The sequence below is a fragment of the Pyxicephalus adspersus genome, chromosome 11 (genome assembly GCF_032062135.1).
Source record: "Pyxicephalus adspersus chromosome 11, UCB_Pads_2.0, whole genome shotgun sequence".
In the NCBI taxonomy this organism is placed as follows: domain Eukaryota; kingdom Metazoa; phylum Chordata; class Amphibia; order Anura; family Pyxicephalidae; genus Pyxicephalus; species Pyxicephalus adspersus.
The window spans coordinates 28,063,758-28,084,818 of record NC_092868.1 but is presented as its reverse complement, the minus strand read 5'-3'; the positions used below and the strand labels follow the sequence as shown (position 1 = coordinate 28,084,818).

Genomic DNA, 21,061 nt, shown 5'->3' with positions numbered 1-21,061 from the left:
TGACATAGCTGCATGAAATTACCATTGGGCAGTTACAGCTGTGTCAGGTTTGCCTACCCCATGTGTGGCTTCTTGTAGGCTCCCAGATCACATGCTAGCATCATGGGCTGCAAAATGATATATGATGACAGTTGATTGTCTGGTGGCCACATACATTTTAGGACATCATCATCAAACATCTTTAATTTGTTTTTCAAAATTAAATAAATAATAAATAATTTAATTTTTTTTCTTTTGAATGGGATAAAAAATAAAATGTATTGTTTATATACTTGAAATAATTGGATACATAGTAAGTCAGGTAAAAAATTATGTCTATTAAGTTCAACTACTAGGGAAACAACATGCCAAAAACCTGCATGTTCCAGATAAAACCATAAACATGAATTACTGATCCAGGGGAAGGCAAAACACCCCTCTAAACATGTTTCAATATTATTAATAATAAACAGGATTTATATAGCACCAACATATTACACAGCGCTGTACATTAAATAGGGGTTGCAAATTACATAAAGATACAGACAATGACACAAGAGGAGGAGGGGACTTTGCCCAGAAGAGCTTACAATCTAGGAGGTGGGGGAAATCTCACACAATAGAAGGGGGGATATGGAATGGTGGGTAAGTAGTGATGATTTTAGGAGACAGAAGAAGATGGATAGGCAAGTTTTAAAGGATGGGTTTTGTGGGCTCTTTTAAATGAGCAGAAAGTAAGAGCAAGCTGAATAGGAAGAGGAAGACCATTCCAGAGAGTCGGGGGAGCTCCAGAAAAGTCTTGGAGTCGTGCGTCTCACAAGGTTATAAAAGAGAAAGTCTTTAGTAGGTCATAAAAGGAGCAAAAAGAGCAACCAGGGGTGTATTTTTCTTTCAGGTCAGGTTCATCCAATCTCTTCTCATAGTTGAATTCCTTCATGCCTCTTATTAGTTTAGTTGCCTTTTCTGCACTCTCTCCAATTCCATATTATCCATTTTGTGAACTGGTGCCCTAAAAACTGGACTGCATATTCCAGATGTGGTCTGACCAATGCTTTGTACAGGGGCAGGATTATGTTTCGATCTCTGCAGTCTATTCCTCTTTTAATACAAGAAAGTGCTTTACTAGCTTTAGATATTGCAGCTTGGCATTGCATGCTGTTATTAGGTCTATGATCTACCAGAACCCCCAGATCCTCTGAAGCATGCATGTTGTTAGCCCCCAAGTCTATAACTTTACATTTCTCAAAATTAATTGTAATTTGCCACTTGCCCAGTCAAACAGTACATCCAGGTCTGCTTGTAGAATATAGACATCCTGTATGGACTTCCATTACATAGTTTGGTGTCATCTGCAAACACAAAAATGTTACTTTTAATCCCAAACTTTATATCATTTATTAAGATGCTAAAAAGCTAAAAGGTTCCAACACTGAACCCTGGGGTAAACCACTAATAACCTTAAATATTTCAGAGGACAGATTGGGTTGACTTGGGTGATAGGGACAATTCTATAGCTAGCTGGAAAAAAAATACTGAGAAACAGATCTTGAGGAGAAAATCAGACCAACAAGGAAACCTTGTTCAATCACTGTTGTTGCTTTGAGAGAAGATAGTAATGGAACTTCCAGCATGTTTTTCCTTACTATGCAAAGCAAAGAACAGAAAACAATTATTGGCCTAATCTTTCAACTGATTTTCTAAAAGCAGTCAAGAATTCTGATTGATGGATAGTCAGAATGTAAAAGAAGAATTTCCATATAAGTTTATAAAACATATTAATGAAAATATTAGAATCTTACAAGAAGAAATTAAAATTCCAACGTATGGAAATTGATTTTGAGATAACATCGAAGAGTGGATTCTGACCAATTTTTGGTTCTCAATTTTTGTATCTCAAGAATCTTAAGTATAGAGAATAGCAGATTATTTTGTTTACTGATAATGACCTCATTCTGAGATGGGCCTCTTTATCTTTAAGTTATCATTGATTAATAATTAACATACTCTTTTTCACTGCTGTCACATTGGATTAAGGTTGACAAGAGGTCTGTGTTTTTTGAACAATAGAGACTTGGAGATTGGTTACTAGACAGGATCTCATCAAGACATGGATGTCGGATAACATTATTGTGTCCAATGAGTTTGGAAGACTGGGCCATAAGAATTCTCACACTTACATTCCTTTAATATTTGGCCAGTAAATTTCACACCAAAATGTGAAGATACACACTGTTTGTGCTTAGAAGGCATGTGAAAAAAAGAAAGTAAAATAGTGTGAAGAAAAGTAGATAAACCAAAACAAAATCATGCTAAACCAAGGTTCCAGTTAGTGTTGAAGTGAAAGAGATAGTCAAACAAAACTCTTGGATGGTTTACTACTTTCTTTGGTAAATAAGTCATTGCACAGGATGCACACCAATCAGGTTCTATATATCTTCATCCGTGTACTTTATTTATCACACAGGAGTAGGAAGTCTAAAGGTAAATCAGAATGCATATCACGTGATTGCACGTCAGATTTGTTTAGCTTTGCACAAAGCATAGTATGGGGCTAAAATAAAGTAACCAAGAAGCCTACATTTTTTTGGTTCGGTAGTCTTTGTTTTGGATTATTACACCTTTTTTCAAATACACCCCCTAATGACAATTGTTCCACGGTCCTCTAAGTAAAACAAAATCTTGACATAGCAGGTAGACATGCAGCAAATGTGGACATTCCTTTTACCCTAGGACAAGTGAGATATACTTAGAGCCCCATTCATAATAAAGAGATATGGCCTTATGGTGGACACATCTCTGCTACAGAAAAAAAAGAGAAAAAACCCATGACACTGCAAATGTATAAAGCACAGTAGCAATAAGCAATACATCTGTAATAAATAATGTTGGGTGCTTGGTCGTTGTGATTATTATTATTATTATTAATAAACAGGATTTATATAGCGCCAACATATTACGCAGCGCTGTACATTAAATAGGGATTGCAAATGACAGACTAATACAGACAGTGATACAGGAGGAGAGGACCCTGCCCCGAAGAGCTTGATGATGCATTTATATTGCTGGACAAAGGAAATATTGCTGTATCTACTTGTGAGGACATACTTTATTCTTTAGGCTGAATTTTTAAATTTTGGTTTCTTTGTTGTGGATTCACTATTGTTTTCAACTTTAACTCCTAATGGGAATCAATAAAGGGGTTCATTTGGAAGGGAATGGGCAGATACTTGGTCACCCTTTTTTTAAGGGGAGGGGTTCTAAATTTAATTAGTAACCATAACGCCTACCAACAAACTCAGCATACTTTTTGAGGCACTGCAAGTGGGAAAGAGGCTCTCATAAGCAGGTTTCATGGAGATAAGGAAGGGCATGGAGTGCAGTCTAGAAAAGTAAAGGGTAGTCTTATTGCCCACTGTTTTCTTGATCTTCTAAGGTACAAATAATAAGGTTATAGTTAAAATGTAAGGGAAATCTTCTGTTTTTTGATAAAAATATATCATATCATATATGGCTTTATAGCATCTTCAAAGCGTGTTATTTCAAAGAATTTGTGTATTTTCAATAATGCCCCTAAAGCCATTTATTACATGTTGCATCCATTCAGTAAATTCTAACAAACTCTGCATTAAGTAAATAAAGAGTTTATTAGATCATTTTAAAGGAACTCAGCATATTATATTGAATATAACGTTACAATTTGTTGACTATAATTATTTATATTTGGAAATCTTACTTAGTTTTGTTGTTACATAATTAATAATGTCTTTTTTTTTTCTTTCAGGTAATGTTTCCAACATCCTGATAGATCTGTCATGCCTCGAATTTTGTGGGGTTTTCTTCCTTTTTATATCATCTCCTTACTGTGCCCAGTGCCCAGGGGACAGGAGAGCAATTCCAACAAAGCTTCAACCCATCGTGGGACTCCAGATGGCCCTTGCTATGATGCCAAACAGAGGCCAAAATACTGCATCCCTGATTTTATCAATGTGGCTCTTGGACAAGAGGTGATCACCTCCAGCACTTGTGGAAGAACACCACAAAAACTGTGTTATTTTTTAGACTCTACAAATGTGACATCTCGACGATGTCAGCTTTGTGACCAGAAAAAGCCTGATACTTCTTACCCACCTTCATACATGACAGACACTGATGCACAAACATGCTGGAGGTCAGAAAGTGGCATAACATTTCCACAAAATGTGACACTGACTCTACCATTGGGGCGTAGATTTGAGCTTGTTTATGTCAGCTTACGTTTCTGTTCTCCTCGTCCAGACTCTATGGCAATTTATAAATCTATGGACCATGGAAAGACTTGGATCCCTTTCCAGTTTTATTCCACTCATTGCCGTCGAGTTTATGACCAAGCTACAACTAGTGCCATTACAAAACCCATGCAGCATGAAGCCACTTGTACAGATTTCCAAACAGGAGTTAAACCTCTCACTAAAGGACTTGTAGCCTTCATGCCATTAGCCGGTCGCCCATCAGCCCGTAGATTTGAGTACAGCCCTGTTCTTCAAGATTGGGTGACTGCTACAGATATCCGCATAGTCTTTAACCGTTTACATCATGGTAAGAAGTTGGGCATTCGCAGAAAAACTGCTTTTTATGGAGTTTCTGAACTTCAGGTTGGAGGAAGGTGTAAATGCAATGGTCATGCTTCCCGTTGTACTGCTACAAAGGAGGGACTTATGTGTGACTGTCAACATAACACAATTGGCCCAGAATGTGACGCTTGCAAACCTTTTTATTATGACAGACCCTGGCAAAGAGCAACACCAAGCAATGCACATGAATGTGTGGGTAAGTGAGAAAACTTTTATAGAATTCCTAACAATTTTTGTAATGGTTGGTAATTGGTAACTTATTTGAAAGTTCATTATAAAAACATGTCAGCCTACGTGCCTCATGTAATGATTTGCAAATGGATATTCATATTATAGTGGCAGAGCTGAGGATACTTTAAACACAAAAAGCTTGTAAAATACTTTTTAGGGTCATTTGACAACTTTTCCAAAGGGAAAGCTAAACAGTCTATGAGGTAACGCTAAGGGCTCTATTTATAAAACAGAGAATCTGACATTCCCTTTAACGTTGCCTCATGGGTAATGCCATTGAAAGATATGAAACTAGAAGATTTCAACGAGGGAATGTTTGGGGAATGTCTGATTCCCTGCTTTAATAATACAGCACTAAGTGTAACATAGGACTTTGGAGGACTTTCTTTATAGGGGGCTATTGTCTTTGTTTGGGTTGTCCTTATGTGGCACTAGACTCATCTAATAATTGGACAACAAATTATTTTGTTTAGATTTTTCAGCAACATCACCTATTTATGGGTATCTTTTACAATCCTTCATAAAGCATTTATAATTATTATAGGCAGAGTCTACAGGAGCTTACTTTGGTCTCTGTATTGCTCTGGGGTCTGTGCAGGAAAAAGACACATTACCACTATGCAGGTGTTCCTGCTTGGACACAAGCAACCTAACAGATAGCTGTGCATAGAAACCTAGCAATAATATGTGGGGAGGATGGTGGAAAAAATCCAAGAGCTTTATCTGGGTAGATCCATATCCCAGCCTGTGATAAAGCATTGAGCATCCGCTGGCTACACTTGCCCAGCACCTGGACTTGCTGGCTGCTGGAGAGATAAGTATGTAGCTTCTTCATTTTTAACAAGTACTTCAGTGCTCTTTTCAGTGATAGGGTTGCTGTGGGGTTTTATAAATTTAGGAATAATTAACTGATCAAAGTTTTCTTTTGAGAAAAAGCACTGGCTATAAAATGTCATAATTTCATTTTTGACGCCCACCAAACATAATTTATTAGGAAAGCAGATTTTGGTTCAAAGCTCTCCAGTAGACTTAATTTATTTTGTTTTTGTATTTTTAGAATATCTTTAATTTCCACAAGTCTATTGTTCCTTTTTTAAAATGTTATAAATTAATAAAATACCAAAACAAAATAAACATAAAAAGACAAAAAAATTAGCCTACTATCGAATCAGTCCTGACATTTACATTTCCCTTCCAATACTTTCCTATACTGATAATTCCTTTTGATCTGTTTTACAATTCATGTTCCTTCAAATTACTTCTACGGGCATAAAGCTATCGTGGGTTAGGAGAGCCGTGTTAGTTTATTTATCAGAAGTGTACTCGATCGATAATTCTCACAACATTCATTGGAACTGGTACATAAAAATGAAAGAACTAAATTACATTTAAGGAGATTCAGGGTCATGCTGAGCACTTATAAATAATTTTACAATACTCAACTACATGGCAATAGTCCAGGCAGACAATTAACAGCTGAGAACTCTGCGGAATACCATTATGCCTGTCATGTTAAAAACTCAATAGATGTACAAACTCCAGCTTTCACCTTTTGTGGCTGCACTTACTCTTCAGGCTTCTGAAAGGAATGAAGATTTAGATGTTGCTTTGTAACTTATAGCTACTAATTTAATGTTCCGCAAGAGCTGGAGGTCGGGAAAAAATAAGATACATTCCATGACTTAGCTATTGATTTTTCCACTGTAATGAAGCATGCCCTTCTTTCACCTATAGTATAATGCACAAATCCTACAGCAGAAGAGCTTCACTGAGACTAGTAAGAATAATTGATTTCAACTACATTTCCTTAATCTTTTAGTGTTCCTGTCACAGAGAATGAAAGAATAAAGGACTCTCAGTGTACAATGAATTTTCATTGTTTGGTTTATAATGAATTTTTGCAATGCATTATTCATCAAACAAGTCAATTAAAGAGCCTGGATCCATCATTCCTCATCAGCACTCTTAACTTCAGTAGGCACTACTTACATACAGTATGAACACACATCATTTGAAAGGAGAAGGAAAAAAAAAGACCACAGACCATCTTCGATAAAAACCTTTCTTACGATGGTGTCTTCTAACTATTAGGTACTGATAGAGAACAGCAGTGACACAAAGGATCTATTTGCATAAATTTGCAGCAAGATTAACGCATCCCTCCACATAAATGTTAATTTCTTGAAAGAAGTACTCTTGATGCTATGAAATGGGAAATGGTATAGCTAAAGAAGAAATCTAGGTAAATTTTAAAAAGGTTTCAATCTCCTAAAATCTAGTTTCAGGTATAAGTAAAGCCAAGGAAAAAGCATCAACTATTGCAGCTTTCCAGTCTTTAGTGGCAGAATTAGTTATCTTTTTTTAGGTAACAACAATTTCATACAGAAAAGTCCTAGAAAAGCACTGAGCTGAACTGAACTGATATATCAAATAAAGTCATCTTCCTTCCAGTATCCAAACCCCACCCCCAATCCAATTAGAATAAAGAAAAAAAGTTGTAGTTCAAATCAGGAGGGCAGCCTAAAACTGCCCTCAATGAGTAAGAGTTATCCCCAGCACTGAAAGTGTGATATTTTCAGAATCAGGTACAAATATAGGTAGAAATAAACTAAAACAAAAAATAAAATTGTAACCATAACATCTAACTATTGGTAAGAAAGGTAAATAATTAGTAAGAAAAATATTGGGAGTTTTTTTTAAATTATTTTTAAACTATGAATATTTACTTTACAAAAATACTTTTAAAAAAATGTCTTTGACTACCTACACATGTGCAGTGGTTCTTGTCTGCTAATCTGCTCAGGGGAGAGAGCACAGCAGGGTGCTGCTGCATCGGTTTCCCCCTTTCCTCTCCACAGAGCAGAATGGTGCTTTATGTACAACACTCCTTCATCCATCGTACGATAACACAATTATTTCATATGTGTACGCAGCCTTTGTTTGTTATGTCCAAGACTACACTTAAATAAACATGCTTGTCCTAATAATACATTTTAAATGATGTTAAAATATATAATCCATCTATGATTTTCCCTTGTAGCTTGTGAATGCAATCAACATTCTCATCGCTGCCGCTTTAACATGGAACTCTACAAATTGTCTGGTAGGAAGAGTGGTGGTATATGCTTAAACTGCCGTCATAACACTGCCGGACGCCATTGTCACTACTGCAAACAGGGTTACAAACGCGACATGAGCAAACCTATAACCAGCCGCAAAGCCTGCAAACGTAAGTACAGGTGGCGACTTTTAATGGTGCATGGATTTTTCAAGTTGAGTCCAGGTCATTTTCAGTTTCAAAAGACATTGGGTACCAATATAAAGAAATTGGCTATTTTGACTCTTGAGATCTCCTTAAAAAAGTATTTGTGGAGCTTAAATTTTTTTTCTGCAGTTTTATTATTTATCCATGTGTACTTACCAAATGTTAAAGAAGGATGGACTTCTTGCACCTGAAGCATTGAAGCATTTTTCTATCATACGGCAACATCCTATCTTTATATTTTTTAAACAATTTGTTTTTTGCTTAGTGGGATTGTTACTGGTAATAAGAAGATCCTTTACATGGATGCTTCTTAGACAAGTCTTACAGTCACAAACTTTTATCTGTAATATGACTTACTGCTAGGAAAAGAATTTAAATAATGTGAACAAAAATAAATCATTTTGATATACTGTGAAGAAAGCCCATTTAACATGTTTCATGTAAAGATTGGAAAAATAGTGCTTTCAGTGAAAAAGAATTATTTATAATAATAAATAATTATAATGTATTACTATACATGTCTACATGCATCATCTACAGTGAAAAGCAGACAGTGATTTAAAACTGCATCCTAATTAGAAGACAAAAGTTCTATTCATCATAAATAGCTCAGAAGGAATGAGAATTATTATCCTTCCACATTAAAGTTTTTGCAAACAGCACAATATATGCTAAACAAGTCCAATGTCTATAGTTCCATTTTAACTAAGCCAATCATGGGCTATAGATGTCAGATGATTTCTTAATTAGGACATGACTATACATTTTTGAGAACCAGAAGATCCTCAAATACATCCCTACAGACCGATCTTGAAAAAAAATATCTCAGAAAAAAAAGATATATCGGCAGTCTGGGCTTTTCAGAACTGACCCCGCTGCTGAACAGGAGAAAGTTTGATGAGGAGAACCTATCCATCTGTGTACCTCTAAAAGAAGCCATTTATCCATTTATGATATACTCTTGTATGCTAACCCTCCACCACATATAAAAGACTATCAAATCAAGACACCACAACATCCAGAATGAAGAACTAATTATTCTAGTAACATTTTCTTGTTCCTAAATGGAAGAATAATTACACAATTTCCTTGATGATCCTACTTTCCCTGAAGAAGCCTATTTGTCAAAACACTTTGGGCCTAAATGGACATCAATTTTCCTATTGTAATGTTTATCTGACAATTATTGTATGGCTAGACTTTGATCTAGTGTCTAGAACAGTTGTTTTTGAAAAAACGGAAAACATTTTCCAGTATTTGAATGAATATCATTTTGTCCATATAGACCTTTTCTTTCCTTTCAATTTAAAGTATTATATATTGGCAGACAAGTCTTGTTTGGTTGGGACGACATAACTCCCATGTAGTCATGCTGGAGTTAATTCAGTCCTTGCAAGCACAGGGGAAGCTGGGATTGCTCAGTATTCTGGCAACCAACGCTCCCAGTTCCGGCAGGTAGGATTACTTATTGCAGATTGGAGATCACCTGTTGCTTTCTGCAAAAATTCCTTGCCTCATCCAACACAGAGCTACTTTAACATATCATAACCTCGAAGTACTATAATTCTTTATAATTTTACTCAAAATCTTATTGTATACCTGTTAAGGAGCAGTACTTATGATCCATTTGTAATTAAAATGTTGCAGGCCTAATACATCCAAACCAAGGTCCCATCCTTGCCTCCATTTCCTCCTGCCTAGTCAGAAAAAATACAGCTACAGCCTTAACATTTCGAATGGCAAGAAGAACAAGGTTGGGATGTGATTGCCCTTCTGGATGTATTGGACCTGTGGGTTTAGATTACAAGCAGACTGAAAGTAATGTTCCTGGGAAAACTATTTTAGGTATTTAGGAGAAAGGATGCACTCTGCTTTTAAGGAAAAGGGAACCCAATCAAATATGGTGTTGTTGTGCATGGAGTTCAGCTTTAACTCCTAAAGCGAGTTCATACTCCTTTAAAATATGGAGTAAGAGATTTCCACAGAATAAATAAAGATTACCCGACATAAAGGATTTTGACAAGCAACTATGATGCCACACATCTAAGATCTAGCTGGATCAGGAACAGGTAAGTATAAAGCTCAGGAACAAGTAAGTAATAGTAGTGTGTAATTCACTCGATAATGTAGTGTATAATTACAGGTAAAGTGCAGTTACACTTTAATAACACATACCAAGAGCTGGTTGAAAAACCACTTGCCACTTTCTAAACAAAATAAAATCTAGGTCAAATATTTTTTAATTTTTACAAAGTTATGTAAAAACAGCATTCTAAACAGTGCATACCTTCTAAAAATTCTTTTAGATAAATAATGACATGTTAAAAATAAAAAAGTGTTTCCAAAGGATGCAAACTATGTTTTTTTTTTTTTTTTTTCTTGTAGCTTGCCAGTGTCACCCGATAGGGGCCATCAATGCCATGTGTAACCAAACAACAGGTCAATGTCTTTGCAAGACTGGAGTGACTGGCCCAACATGCAATCGTTGTGCCCAAGGATACCAGCAAAGCCGATCCCCCCATATGCCTTGTGTTCGTAAGTAATCCTAATTTCATTAATACATTTAGAACACATTTATTGGTGGTAAACCACTGCCATTTGCACTTTGAAGATTCACTTCCATAACAAAAAAACCCTGAATCTTGTGTTTATTCCAAGGGCGTTTTTTTTAGTTTTCTTTAATGTGACTCAAAAACACCTGTCAGTTAAACAAAAAAAACTAATCTCATGTCAAAAATCTTGATTTACTGAAAAACCTTTTGTTCTATTGGCTGATCCCCCAGAAAACCCTGAAAATTACAAACTGCCTATATAAATACCAAACATATAAATAAATCATATAATTCCTATTGCATTTAGCATTGTGTGACCCATAGTACTGAAAGTTTTCAACAAAGTCAGTTCTGCCTCTTTCTAACATATTTTTGTTACTACTTGACATGAAGATGAAGGGCTTTAAAGGTTGAAGACATGAATCCAGACACCACACCATAGTGCAACACTATAATCTCTTTTCTTGGGAAATCTGGAGCAGTGCCCTAGGGGAGCTAGTATTACTTGTTATGTAGATTACATTGGAGTTGTTTGGTAAAGGAGTTTATCATTCTTCAAGGTATACAATTACTTCACTAAGTGAATGTGTTGAAAATTTCCTTTACAAACAATACCAAAGCATATGTAAAGGAAATGTAAAAAAACATGATTTTTTGAATACTCAGGTTAATAGTGAACATCAACAGAGCTTCAACCCATGCAATAAGTGATAATTCTCTTGCCTAATCTCCTTTACTGAACCAACTCCAAAACCCCACTGATGAAAATGTATCCTCTCCAGCGTTGAAGAGCTTTCATAAATCAGGCCCAATGAATGCAATACTTTGTGATAGCCTAAGGACAGACTGCTCAAGGGAAAAATATAGGGCCTGATTTATTAAAGCTTTTAAAGGCTGGAGAGGATACACTTTCATCAGTGAAGCTGGGTGATCCAGCAAACCTAAAGTGGATTTTTTCAGTCATTTGCTTTTTGTTAGCAAATGTTTTCAATCCTGGACCATATCCATAGCAGGTTTGCTGAATCATCCAGCTTTACTAATGAAAGTGTATCCTCTCCAGCACTGGAGATCTTTACTAAACCAGGCCCATACTGTCCACCAAGCAGGCCAGTTCATGTTTTAGCTATATTGGTAACCACAACATATTTAATATAAGAGTGCTCAGAGACTGACACAAAAATCTTTCAGTATGAAGGTCCTACTGGGATTTTCTCCATTCTGTTTTAGCACTAGTTTTAAATCAAACCGTATTTTCTATAGGATACATACCTGAATTGATTAACTTTTTCTCTTTTTGGAGTTTGACCTCCAAAATATTTTATGGATACACCCCGGATCAGCGGACAAAGGATTTGGCAACGTGATAATAATTAAATTGCATTTATTGTTACACTTAGACCTATATTTTGTATTACATGACTTTTGGCAGAAAAAACATACATCTACCTGTGTAAAATAAATTATGCTAATGGTTGGGGGGGAATTTAAAGCACTTGAAGGGTACAGCTCTGATACATTTTACCAGTTAATATTTATGGATACAATTTATCATGAACATATCTATTTTTACTTAAATATAGGGATTCAAGAGGAGATGACTACAACAGCAGCATATCCTGTGGAATGGAAAACAGGTGCAGGTATATAAAAATATTGCCATATAGTAGTAACGCAGTATATGAGTTCTACTGTGCAGTGTATTTGGGTATTCTATTATTTATTTATTTTTTTTTAGTCTCCGAATGCCAGTCCTACTGTAAGCCATCCCACAGTCGCGTGCACATGAATCTACGCAAGTATTGCAAAAAAGATTACGGTATGTAAAATGATTGTGATAGTATACAACTTGGTGCTCATTGTTTAGCAGTGCTTTTCAAGATTTTCCACTTTCAAAAAAGAGAAATGTTCACTGCTGCACTTATGCTGAACAGCAGGGAATCTTAATACCAGCTCCAAGCTTGCTATAATGCTTGCATCTGCTTCAGTGTTTTTGGAGAGATGCAGCTCCAGACTTAGAAATACAATTTTAGAGGTTTAATACATAGCCAAATGCAAGCATTAGTCCCATTCCCCTTTCATAAGAAAATAATATAAGCATGCAATTTGATAAATTTAGTGAATATATATAAACTACTCTACATATCAAGCTACTCCTAAAAAATAATGTTTTTAATGTCTACTAAATAGAAAAAAAACAATAATTTCATTAAATATTAAACCACACAGTTATTGCATCTTGGGATCACAAATGGCCTATCAATTTGCAAATGGGGCACAAATTGTCTTCCAGTCTTTATAATTAAAAACAGTCACCCTCAGTTTTTCTATATGTAGAAAATAAAAGCATTTTAGGAATAGCTTGTATGTATACAGAAGACCTCATAAAGTGCCATATTTAACCATATATATCTATTTCCTCTATATGTTTTTTCTGTTTTTGATATGACATATGTCATTGATGCATTTGGTTAGAAACATATATTCTCTGTGATGTCCTTTCCCAATCATGTTTATATCAAACCAATAATAGGGCCAACAAAGAAGAAAAGAAGGACAGAGGGATTTGATTTCAGAAGAGCATGGTCCTGATTTGAAGGACTGCTCCTATGGGCCTGATTTATTAAAGCTCTCCAAGGCTGGAAAGGAAACACGTTCTTCAGGGAAGCTGGGTGATCCTGCAAATCCTGGAACGGATTTGGTCCAGAATTCAAAAACATTTGCTATCAAATAGCAAATGACTTTGAAAAATCCACTTCAGGTTTGTTGGATCACCCAGCTTTACTGATGAAAGTGTATCCTCTCCAGCCTTTGAAAGCTTTAATAAATCAGGCCCTATGTGTAGAAGCTGATGAGCACACAAAAGCATTTTCAGATCTAGTTTCATCAAGGAGAACACCTGTTGAGATTTTTTTTTTACTATAGAGAGTATTAACGCTATACCACAGGAAATAATTACCGGTACTTCTTGACAATGAGCAGGCATCAGACCTAAAACTTTTGGTAACAGTTAACATGGCACCTAAAACCAGAAGTTGTCCCCTGGGCTCCTGGCCAAAACACATACTAACTATGTATTCATAAAAGTAAAACAAAAAACGTATTATTTCAATATTTTTGTTACTACTTCATCATTGTTTCAAGCATCAGTATTATTAGACTTAGGTACCCCCATCTCGAGGAAAGAACAAGTGGAATTAAAGGAGGGACAATTGCTGGTGCTGCTGCAACCTTTTGGTACCCCCACCCCTGCAGTGATAATTATTCACCTTCACACACACTAAATACACATACACACTTTCAATAAACACCAACAACACAGTACAATACACTAAACACACATTTGTCTCACTATTCTGGTTAATTTAACACAGGCTCCTTTTCCCAGGATGCCAACTACAGTTTTTTTTTATCTGGTTAGCTTCTTAGCTTTTATCTGCTTACTGGTATTAAAAAAATATTTAATTTGTATCTAAATTTGTATTTAAATGTACCCTTAAGGATCTCATTAAGTCTCCTATCATGTGTAAAACACGTAAAACATGCTCTGATCTGCGCATGTTGCCTGTTCCTGCAGGCTGAAAACAAAAGCTGCGTACAGATATGCAATAACTGTCCCTAGAAGTTGATGGTTTCCAGAGCCAGTAGAATGAACAAGCATTTCATAGACAGCATTTTTCAGTTCTCAAGAGAATGAAGGATATGCTGGAATCACCCTTCTGCTACTTTCCTGTTAGGCAACACTGGTTGATTGTGTTGGAGAATGGACCACAACTTCAAGGGAAGGCTGTTATGATAATATATTTTTACATCAGATTATTGTGAATAATTGTCTAAAGCAATGAAAATCTACTATGTGTACCATGCTTTATACTACTCTTTATCTACCTAGCGAGGAGGAGGGGCATTTCTCCAAACCATTTAGTTCAAACCATAGAGAAAATTTTAGTGGTCCGCGGCTCGGGCCGGTGCTCCCCCCAGCAAGGTCAAAAGAAAGAACCTGCTGGGGGTGCACTGGCCAGAGCCGCAGACCATGTCTCCCATATGGATCGCAGGCTCAGGGCAGTGGGTGGTGGGTGGGTTATGTCTCTGGACACAACCCGCCCACTCTGCTATTGCAGGCTCAGATCTTCAATAAGAGAGTGGACAGGTTCCGGCATCATGACGTCACTATGGGGGAATTTGCCTCCCTTTGAGTGACACATGGCTCCCTGCGCATGCGCGGTCCGGAGCATGTAGGTTTAGTGGTCCGTAGGTCTGAAAAGATTGGCGACCACTGATTTGGTTGACTTTTTGTGTTCATAACCTCACCTAGAACTATTCAGGTCAGTACAGCTCACAGTCTGGAGCACCAAACTTACTACCTGCTGGCTGAATGAGATATTTATCCCAATCCCAAACCTTGGTAATGTAGGAAACATTTAAAATTTGAACTGGTACGTTGAATAAGATTTTGATTTTTGAAAATTTGATAGCAATACATAGCATTACAATGTGTTTATTAGTTGTTCATAGAAAATATTTCTTTCTATGAATATTTTTCTGTATTTTTTCTTTAATGAGATTTCAACTTTGCTTGAAATGTCATCCACAATTTAGAATTTCTCATTACACTAGTAGAATGGAACTTGTAAAAAGCAAAAGTAAGGTTTCCTTTTTTTTTAGGGTAGCCAGACCGTGTTTTCTTTTACCATGGTCAGTAAATGAGATGTGATAGACCTCCAGTTTGAAGGACCTTTTAGATGCAAATAGATTAATTAGTAGGACTGAACCACTGAATTCCTAAGCTTTTATTTTGCTCCCTGCTTGCTTTGGGTCACTTTCCTTCCAGCAGGTCCTTTTCTTGATCCCACGGGCACAGCTGGGATAAGATGACTGAAGGATCATCATTTCATGGGATTAGTTAAAGCCACGGTTTCTGAGAAAATAGCTTTGTTAGGCTGGGAAGGAGAGTTAACATTGAAATCAAGAGATGAGATAGAACTATTGGGTCCAAGCCCCGCTGCGTAAGAAGAATGTTTTTAACAACACAAAGGGAATTATCAAGTTAAGCTGATTTCCTCTTGCTCTTAATAAAGGAGCGAGGGCAAAGTAAAACCAGACTTGAGGGCCAGACTTGAGACTAGATTTAAGATGACCTCAGAATTTATTTACAGGCATACATCAAAAATAAATGTTATGTAGAGGAGCCTTTACTTTTAAGAATGTATTCAGTATCTTTAAATCCTCTCTCTTTTGCACACATTTTCTGCTGAAGGGTTAAACATCTTTGGGGTGGCCTGCTGGGCATTAAAACACAGTGAGTTCCAGGGCAAGCACCTTGTAATGAAAAGGATAAGGGGCCCTTAAGCCCTAGTCAGTGGTATAAGAAAGAGAGGCAAAGAAAAGAAGTCCCTGTGATTGATCGTCTTTATGTCAAGACCAATAAAACTAAACAGTCTTCAAACAAATGATGAGCAACAGAGCAACAGCTCAAATTAAAGGCACAAGGTCACAGGTTAAGTGTGTGCAGCCACCCAAGGTGTATGTATACATTAGAGCAATACCACGGAGCCCTCAAGCATGCTGTCTCAGAAAGTAGACTGCTGTACAAAGACAAATGTAATGTAAATTCTCATTGGCATAATTTGAAAATATATTTTATATGTTTTTTTTTTAACTTGCTTTGCAAGAGCACAGAATAAAAGGAAACAAGTTGGACCTTTAGCTCACAAGATCTCACCACTACTTCTCTACTGTTATCCCAGCAGGATACTGAGAGATCAGATACATCATATTTTTTATTTTGGTAGAAAAACTTTTAGTGCTTTATAGGTGGATAACCGATTCAATTACATAAACTCATATTCCTTCTAATACACCTATAAACTAACTACAAATTTAAAAACTTATGAATCTATGAGGCATGCAAATAGGATTTTTCTATCTGTAACTAGGTTGTTGACAATATTTCAGCATGCTGTATTCTTAATAGAAAAGTATTATTGCAATCAAGTTTTAAGAATTTTTCACCACTTTTAATATGGTCTTGAGAAAAAAATCCAAGTTTGATTAAGGTTTCTCACTGGTTCATCACTATCTGGTGTGTAGATAGCCGTTATGATGCACAATTTGTTTATTACATACCTACCACAACATTCAGTACTTGGCATGTTTTATATGTACTAGCTGCACTGTAAAATTAGTATTCTAGCATTGCTTCCTAATTATTGTTTATTTATTTATTTATTCAATTACATCCCAATTGATTTCATTTTAAATCTTCTCAGATTGCTAATAGATTTTTAGGGGTTAGAAAGCACCAGATGTTGCCAGGGTAAACTGAAGAAATTTTTATAATTTATATATTATTGTGTAAAATATAGGTTTAAGTATTCCAAAATTAGCCTTTATGAATTCTAATTATCCCATCTGTAGTGGAAACATTGGGCCCACTGTCAATGGTATGGCTAAGTTTAATAGAACAACTAAACTATATGAATACATGTCAAAAGAACATGCCTAGTTACAAGTTCAAACAAAAAATATATTGATAGGTTAAGTGGCTTTTCCAAAAAGAATCAGACTATTTTAGGGATGTTAGAATATGAATAATGGTAGGGACATTAGATCTTCTGAAGGACAGCTGAACTATTACATATTGTGACTAGTTCTATAAACTGCTGCATCCTAGGTCAGTGCTGTAAAAGTTTACATATTATTATTATTATTATTATTATTATTATTATTATTATTAATAATTAACAGTGACGGAAGAAGACAGAGAGGCGGGTTTGAAAAGATGGGTTTTAAGTGAGTGGGTTTTTAAATGTGCGTAAAATTGGAGCAAGCCGAATAGGATGAAAAGGACCATTCTAGAGAGTCGGCGTGGCTCTAGGAAAGTCTTGTGATGTGCATGTGATGGGGGTATGAGTGAAGTCAATAGTAGGTTTTTGGAGGAGCGAAGAGAGTGGCTAGGATTGTATTTTCATATAAGTCAGTAAGTAGGTGGGACAGGAACTGTGGAGAAATTAAAGGCAAAGCACAGGAGCAGAGATGGAAGCCATCAAAGAGAACTACAAAGGGAGATAGTGGAAAAGGAGTGGTGGGAAAGATGGATGCCTGGCTGCAGCATTTATAATAGATTGTAGAGGAGAGAGTCGGGTTAGTGGAATACCAGAGAGGAGGAAGTTACAGTAGTCCAGGCAAGAGATAATAAGAGCGTGTACAAGGAGTTTTGTCGTCTCTGGGGACAGGTAGGAGAAGATTCTGGAGATGTTCTGCAGGTGAAAGTGAGAGGACCTGAAAATGTTCTAACTGTGGGGGGTAAATGAGAGGGCAGAATCAGGTGATGGCAGGACAATGTGCCTGAGGGGAGGGACGAATAACAGTGTTATTAACAATAAGAATATGTCCGGGGGAGATTTGGAAATTGAGGGGGGGGGGGGGGGGTGATGATGAGTTCTGTTTTATCCAGGTTGAGTTTCAGAAATTTGTCAGACATCCATGATGAGATGGCCAACAAACAGTATAACATTTTTTGCAGGATAGGGGGAAGATAGATTTGAGTGTCATCAACATAAAGATGGTACTGTAAAACAAGGGAGGATATGAGACTACCGAGAGAGGAGGTGTACAGAGAAAAGAGAGCCGGTCCAAGGACTGACCCTTGGGGAACACCAACAGGGAAGAGAGTTGGAGAGGAGGAATTACCATTGAAAGAAACTTGAATGGAGTGGTCAGACAGGTAGAAAGCAAATCAAGTGAGAGCAGTGTCACTAATACCAGTGGAGTTCATTATTTGGATTAGGATTTATGATGGAACATGATTAGGATTAAGAGAGTGATCAACAGTGTCAAAAACAGAGAAAATATCTAGGGGAAGTAGAAGAGAAAAGTTGCCATGTGACTTAGCTCTGATGAGGTCATTGGCCACTTTTGTAAGAGCTTTTTCAGTGGAAGGGGCAGGTCGAAAGCCAAACAAGATAGTCAGTAGTCATACACTTAGGAAGAATTCCTTAAAATTTACTTTATAACACTTCTACATATCCTATAGTGAAAAACTATAAATTTGGCATTTTGTTCAGGAAATCTACTTTGTACAGGGCAAACACATTTTTTTCCTCCATCGATCACAGACAGAATATTTCACTTTTTTTGACTATATAACAAATAAAATGTGGTCACAAGTTTACATAAACTTTGTTAACTGTGCCTTTAAGTAGGCAATTCCAGAAAATTCCAGAAAATGATGTTGAGTCTTTAGGCAATTAGATCATTAGTTTATGATGGACAATTAGTCTTATTGGAGTAACATATGGATGCGTTTTAAGGCCCACAATTAACCTCCCTGGCGGTCTAATGATGTCAGTAATTTGTGTCAAATTTATGTCAAAAGCCGTACATTGTTTTGAGTGGAAATTTGTTGTTTAATATTTTAGGGCTGTATTTCTTAGGAATAACTCCCAGGTATGATAAAGTTTGAAACACAAATCATAAATCATAATTATATAAAAAATAATGTAATTATTTAACAGCACATTTATTTTAATATATTTTATTAAAAAATCAAAACTTAAAAAAAAAATTGAATTTGTCAAAACAAGGGTGAAATAGATGAACTTTTGGATTTATTATTTATTATTTGGATTTATGTTTTATAACTTTATCACTGTGATCAATATTCTAAAAGCAGAATATATTGTAATCTGTTTTTAAATTTCCTGCCAGGCCATGCCCCCCAGCGTACCGATGCTTCACGCATCACATCAATCAAGCTGGGGATGTGATGCAAAAGCCATCCAGGGATGGCTGGAGGACGCCCCTGGATCGTGGGTAGAATATTTTTTTTGCTACCCCGAGTTTGGCTCAGGGTTATCGTTTTTGGTACATAAAATTCACCCTGAGCCATACTCTGGAACACCACCAGGGGGGTTAAACCCTTTGCGTTTTTGCTTCACAAAATGGGAAAATTAGGAGAAGTCAGACAAAAAAAAAGAGGAAAAAGTGATGACATTTTTTTAAACCTTGATTACATTATTACTATCCAATAAAACAAGCAGCATGCCAATTTTATTTCAGTTCTAAAACAAAATTGCTTACTTTGAGTATGAAAAGGAATACTTGTTAAGCATTTTGAATCTACTTGGACATAGAGCTCCAGAATGGCAATGAAGAGCTGGTGCAGTGACACTGATCATTATGACTGTGCTGTAAAATGTGTCTGTTTTATTATTAAACAAACAGTCCTGGCATTTTCATACATGGTTTTGGTATCATCCACCTACAAACCTATTTACCATTATCGAATTAAAGTCAGAACTATGTCCCCTCTTGGCATAGAGATGAGTAACATTTGATATTGCTGGTACATGAACCTTTGTTGCTACACTGCTCATCCCAGTTTATCAATTATTCTACCTATAAGTTTTTTTTAAACAATGATTTTATTCTAATATCTACTTATTTTTTACAGTTCTTCGGGCCCAGCTACTGTCAATGGAAAAATCTGGAGAATGGTGGCAATTTACCGCCAATATTCTTACAGTATATAGACAACGCAGGGTTCCCATTAGACGTGGCGATCAACCAATATGGGTTCCAGATCAAGATTTGGCATGTGACTGTCTCCGGGTTCAAGTAGGCAAGTCCTATTTGATTATCGGTAATGATGAAGAGTCTCCAGATCCTGCTCGTCTTGTACTGGATAAGAACAGCTTGTCATTGCCTTGGCGTGATGTTTGGGCACACAAATTGAGACGGTTTCAGCAGCAAGACCGACGAGGAAAATGCAGGGCAGGATAAATAGTATAAGGTCCATGGATATTGTTTAGTGTAAGTTGTCTCAAAACAAGAACCCATTTAGTTTGAAACATTAATGATGGCCTGCTAGCTGCAGTTATTGCTACCTCTATAATACAACATTTCCCAACTGGAAAATACAGCAAGACACATACATTAAGAAAAGGCAAAGCCTGTTACAATCTGTTATATAAATGTATTTGTAGAAAAAAATATGCTGCTTTTTCTCCTTTGCTGTCTCAGATACAGAATATAATTTTTGTGGGTGTGATAAATAATTTGCCTTTTGTTTCTGAGTCATTTTTCTTTTAATGTATTTTCAATGTGCTCTCTTGCAATACAAAAGTCAAAAGATATCAGTTTTATTTTAAATTAAAAAGATAACAATCCGATTGTCAAGAAAAGAAAATGCGAAGAATGTTGAATCACAATGACAAATTTACAGAGCCTTTGCCATCAACAAAGAAAAATTATGTAAAGTTTTAAAGACATTTTTAGATCTGAGGTGAGCCACAATGTTCTCTTGCAGGCTCAACCGCCATCTCAGCTGCAACCTTTTAGGTGAATAGGAGAAGATGGACAATTACTTGCACGCGGATGTGGCAGATTGCAGTATGAAAATTACAACTCACTTCTGGCCACCTGAT

The 21,061-nt window shown here is 36.3% G+C and overlaps 1 protein-coding gene across 2 annotated transcripts in view; it reads left to right on the top strand.

Moving 5' to 3' along the window:
- NTN5 (netrin 5) overlaps positions 1 to 20,692 on the top strand; it is a 70,550-nt gene extending 49,858 nt beyond the window's left edge. For both annotated transcript variants that reach the window (XM_072426544.1, XM_072426543.1), the window contains 6 exons: positions 3,761 to 4,785; positions 7,861 to 8,049; positions 10,471 to 10,620; positions 12,218 to 12,277; positions 12,373 to 12,453; positions 20,089 to 20,692. In XM_072426544.1, coding sequence (XP_072282645.1) covers positions 3,792 to 4,785; positions 7,861 to 8,049; positions 10,471 to 10,620; positions 12,218 to 12,277; positions 12,373 to 12,453; positions 20,089 to 20,417 — 1,803 coding nt within the window. In that variant the 5' untranslated portion in view covers positions 3,761 to 3,791 and the 3' untranslated portion in view covers positions 20,418 to 20,692. The remainder of the gene's footprint in view (positions 1 to 3,760; positions 4,786 to 7,860; positions 8,050 to 10,470; positions 10,621 to 12,217; positions 12,278 to 12,372; positions 12,454 to 20,088) is intronic.
- The last annotated feature ends 369 nt before the right edge of the window (positions 20,693 to 21,061 follow it).